Here is a 5,310-nt window from a genome sequence, read left to right on the forward strand (position 1 = left end):
CATACATTTTAAGACCTCATCGCCACTCCAAGTTTTAACCGGTTACATCGGCGACACTTTAACTTACATTTATTATATATTGATTGTAAGATAGCACAACTAAATAGACGTACTTTGTGATAACTCCTTATCAATACAACATAATTCAGAAGGGTTAACGAAGCACAAGAGAATTAATTGAGTGACTAACCAATGCAACCCACCCATTTAAAAATCATTATTAAGCATAATTGTGAATTCACAAAAGTTACGATTTAATTAATTATGTGCAGTGCAGTTCTAATACAGTATATGCGCTTTAATTATTTACATGCGTGTAGGTTAAGTACATGCGTCACGCACTATATATGTATTTTAATTCATTTGAACGGCTATTGTTCACTTACATCTATTTTTATTACCACAAAAGAAATTAATTATAATTATAGGGCCCTATGAACTACTTCCAAATTCAGTTTTGTTCCATTTTCATTTTTCTATACTCTGTTTTAATGATTAAATTAAATTATTAATCAAAAAGCCTAATTAATTGAGTTTTACAGTTTTATTTTTACCAAATTCTGTTTTCCATTATTTTCTGAATTCCATTTTAATGGTTCCATTAAATTTTAATAATCAAAAGCATCTCCAATTAATTAATTAATTTATTTATTTTTTTCAGAAATACTGCACATTTACATTTTTTTCTCCTAAATAAATTCTGGTAAATAATATTTCTGGTAAATACTCCTTTAAAAAGTGTTTTTTGATTATAATTGTATTATTAGTAGACTAGATCACGTGGATATGTTGTCATTCTTACACTATAATACTGAACTTTGATTTCAGTGATTTGGACTATGAGATGGATGCACTTTACTTTTTCTTTAAAAAAAGGATTTCATAGAAATTTGGATTACATTTGGTTTAATAAAATATAGTTTAATAAAATATTCTTAAGTAAAATTGTAGATTTTTTTTGATGATCACAACTATTACATAATTTTAATTAAGCATCCCAAGCCCATGCCAGTAAAAAAAAAACAGCCCAAAGTAGCCCAATTACCATGTCCCAAATATAAAAACGTAATTTCCATCCCTAAAATACATATTTTAGTCACTGTTATGCACATTTATCATAAACACAGCTCAAATGCTTCCCACTAGTGTGGCCCAAAACATTTAGCACAGTTTTATTACAGGTAGAATGCAAAATGTTTCAGTACAAGCATTTCAACCAAATGTAATTTATGCAATATTTCAAACCTTTAACCTACTGGGGAAAATCAACCCATGGTAACAGTTTAAAAGCAGCCCAATTTCGTGCAAAAAAAACAACAACAACCCTTCATCCAACACGAGCTGCAGAAATCATATTTGACTAATCACGGGTCAAAAGTAAGGAGAGATAACTGACAAGATGTTGGAGGATTTGCTCCTTTCGTGGAAGACAACAACAACCCTGCATCCAACACGAGCTGCAGAAGTCAGATTTGACTGATCACGGGTCAAAAGTAAGGAGAGATAACTGACAAAGATGTTGGAGGATTTGCTACTCAACAGATCCCGAGCTCATTGGCAAATATATTTTATTGTAAGATGTGCTCTCCTCCCATTCAAAAGGTATTTAAATACCCCACATATTGATAGCGGCGCCCTGATGTGCGAAAATTATATACAATATTAGAATGTTTGCGGGAGCGGACACAAAAATGGCGGGAGCGGATGGGAGCGTGCGGTAATGGTCAGAAATTCAGCGAGAGCGGGATCAACAAGCCCCGCGCCGTAACAGATGACGTCAAATCTTGTGGGATTCCATAAATAAAATACACAGAACCCCACTATTCGGACAAAGATACATAATGAAAAGATGATACAAAATGTAATACCTTGGAAAATTGGCATTTAAGACTTTTTAAGACTTAATTTTCTCTAAATTGATTTATCAACTTTTAATACTTTTTAACACCCCGCGGACACCCTGTAATCACAGGAGCGGCTTTACTGACTAGATGCATGAAAATCGCATTCGCACAGCCCTAACGTTACCTGAGGGTAACTACATTTTTAGAAAATGTATTTTTGAGTGAACTAGTCCTTTAAGAGTATGAGAAATCACTTACTTGTTGAGATGATTTAATAGTCTCACCTCTAAGGTATGTTGATTTCCAGTGTGAACACGCCTCCTTCATGTGGAGTGCTTGCACCTCCAACAATCTCTATATCAAACACAAGAGCAATGCAGAAGAGGCGTTCTGTAAGAATTAAATATTTGATTTTGATATTGTGTGAGTATTAAATCTCAGACTGACGGGCTTGTAGTTCATCCACCCGTCCCTCAGTCTGCCAGCAGGAGACTCCTGGAGGAGGCTCAGCACTGAGAAGCTGCAGCTCCCGCTTCAGACGACTGATTCTCTGCATAACCACTGGCTAAACGAACACGACACAGTTATTAAGCGAACAAGTTTTTTAACACTTGTCATTTGCTACATTCACAACACACATAACATAATAGCGACGCACTTCTCTTCACAACAGAACGTTAATCTATGGCGACTGCAAACTCCGTTTGGTCAAGATGTTTTCAACTAAAACGTCGTTATAACACACTTTTTTTCATCGACCATTATATGAGGTATTAAGCTTATTATCATCATCACTTACTGGTGTTGTTATTGCTGAGTTTTGCTTATATTAAACAGCTTCTGACTTCCGTGGTTTTGATTCTGCCCGCTAAATGTTCATACGTCATTATTGTGCGACCGACGCGCGGTTTTGCTTTATGGTGCATCATGGGTATTGTAGTTTCTTACGTGTTTTTTTTGTTTGTTTTTTTTGCTGAAGTTGAATCCAAACATACTTAAAAATGTTCATCACAGATGTCATCCAGACCTAAAATTGCAGTATAGCTGTTGACTAAACGAGAACCATAACCATTTTGTAACCATTTTATATATATATATATATATAAGATTGAGTAGAGCCAGGGCCAGCGCGTGCATATAGGCGAACTAGGCAGAGATTGTAGTTTATCTTTTGGGCATTCTTTGGAATTATTGCACTCATATCAACAAGTCATCACCCCTTACTTGTTCTAACTTTAAATTAACTTAGCTTCATACAAAGTAATGCCGCTCCCGCGCTGTGCCCCACCTGAGCGGCGTGTACCCCACATGTCCACATGTAGCCTACTTCCATAAATGTCATCAAAATGAATAAAACTATCCGGACATGAATGGCTTTTGCTACTGGTGATGTCTGATGAGTTTTAAAGCCCGACATGCGCTTCTGAAAGGTAAGATTATAGCCGACTGTGAGAGAAAGCGTGGGGGAGACACAGGTGGAACAAGTGTATAGTGTAATCGGTGCCCAGTTGTGTTTGATCAGGGTTTTAGCTGATCTTTGCAGGAAGGTAGATCTCCAGGAACAGGGTTGGGCACCCCTGGTGTATTCTATTAGATAGGCATGTTCATCCACGTTCATCCAAACACATACATACACATACATCCACGTGCATCCAAAAAAAAAACTGTGATTTGTTTTTTTAGAACGGTAGCCTAGATATTTAGCCTTTATCATTTATAACGCTACGAACAGTGTTTCATTTGTAAATTGCGAGGTCCCGGAATAAAGCGGGGAGACGGATCCGGCAAGTGATCAGAGGATGGAGAGGTAATGGAGCATTCGCGCAATCATTTAGTGGACCCACTTAAGTGATTACCAGCTTGCATCAGTTGCTTTTATAGTATGCACATATACTCTAAAAATCATGGTTATTTTATTGCAAAATTTTTTCGTGTTTGGGTAGTTTTTGCGTAACCCAGCTCCTGGGACAGGAGAGTTGCAACAACCCAGTGTTTGTAATGAGTGCAGATATTTTGCATTCTTTTCAGGCGAGTAGTTCTCAGTGCCGCCGACTTGCATTCGAAACAAGCTGCAGCAGTCTTTTTGCAAGATTACAATTTTCATTTTTACTTCGAAAATGCTTGTTAAACGAGTTTAAATGTAAGTAATGTTGTATACATCTTTAAACTGTAAAATATGTTGTATTAAGAACTGTATTTAACTAAAAGGCATTTAGAGAAAGAAAGAAAGAAAGAAAGAAAGAAAGAAAAATGTCAAAATAAATGAAAAACGAAAACGAAATGAAACCAACAGCAGCTATTGAACACCTAAATAATAATAATAATCAAAAATAAATAATCGTTTTCTACTCAATCTCAGCATGCTTTAATTTTGTGTCGCTAGAGGTTTGCGTCAATAAACTTAAATTAAAATGTCTTTGGTCTGCGCTCTGGAAGTGTTCTGTTAATTCTGCTAAACTTTAATTACTAAAACTAAAATTAAAACTCCCAGCTCCTGGGACAGGAGAGTCGCAACAACCCAGTGCTTGTAATGAGCGCAGATATTTTGCATTCTCTTCAGGCGAGTAGTTCTCAGTGCCGCCGACTTGCATTTCTTTGGTCAAATATAGGTTTGTGTATGTTTTATTTAATCATGAATGGGCAACTATTTCCTAGTGTATTGGGTGGTCATGCTACACTTGGTGTTTTATTAACTTACATTCTTAACCATGCAAATATGGAGAGCGGGAATACAAGTATGTGCACCAAAATTATTTTGCACTGCATTCATACAAGTTCAAGTCCAGTGAACTTTGACCTGAGAATTTGAATAGCAAAAGGATCTAAACATCACAGATTCTCCTTTTGGCCTCAACACAAAGAACACAAACTTCTGCTAGGGTTGCTAAACAAACTGCATATCAATGAGAGAGAAGAACTTTGCAACTGATACCATGGCAATTAGTTCCACTGGAACCCATTAGAAAGCTAGAAATTTGATGTTTGGCTGTGGGGGTTTATCTATAGCTGGTTCCCACAACAACTATTAGGTTGTCATTCCCACAAGGAATCAATTTCCTTTGAAAAAAATATTTTGGTACCCACAGATCCAAATAGTTGATTATATCATAAAGAGCAAGCTGGAGATGAAGGCTGAAGATCAATTGTCACAGTAATGAAATTGAGAAAGAAATAATGGGATTGAAGAATAAACAGATTTCTTAAAGAAACAAAAGGGATTGAGGAATTACATCACACACTCTAAAAAATGCTGACCCACTGGGTCAAAACAGCCCAATTGCTGGGTTTGTCCCTATTTTACCCAGCACTGGGTTCTATTTAACCCAGCATTTTTTAGAGTGTAAAGTTAAAACTTAAAGTAATCTGTATAAAATCTAAATAGGCTATAAATATGTTCACAAAATAAAAACTAAACTAAAATTAACCAAATTATTAATGAAACTAATAAAAAAAAATGGAAGCGATA

The 5,310-nt window shown here is 35.9% G+C and overlaps 2 protein-coding genes across 2 annotated transcripts in view; both read right to left on the minus strand.

Moving 5' to 3' along the window:
• Positions 1–2,734, minus strand: part of LOC107696964 (ubiquitin-conjugating enzyme E2 T) — a 5,584-nt gene extending 2,850 nt beyond the window's left edge. Inside the window, 3 exon segments of the mRNA XM_074187046.1 lie at positions 2,129–2,198; positions 2,292–2,409; positions 2,644–2,734. Of these exon segments, the coding sequence (XP_074043147.1) occupies positions 2,129–2,198; positions 2,292–2,400 (179 nt within the window). The 5' untranslated portion in view covers positions 2,401–2,409; positions 2,644–2,734.
• Positions 1–5,310, minus strand: part of LOC107696944 (uncharacterized methyltransferase YdaC) — a 25,370-nt gene that overhangs the window by 17,226 nt on the left and 2,834 nt on the right. The window lies entirely within an intron of this gene.

The sequence above is a fragment of the Sinocyclocheilus anshuiensis genome, unplaced genomic scaffold, assembly GCF_001515605.1.
Source record: "Sinocyclocheilus anshuiensis isolate Anshui unplaced genomic scaffold, SAMN03320099.WGS_v1.1 scaffold130, whole genome shotgun sequence".
NCBI lineage: Eukaryota > Metazoa > Chordata > Actinopteri > Cypriniformes > Cyprinidae > Sinocyclocheilus > Sinocyclocheilus anshuiensis.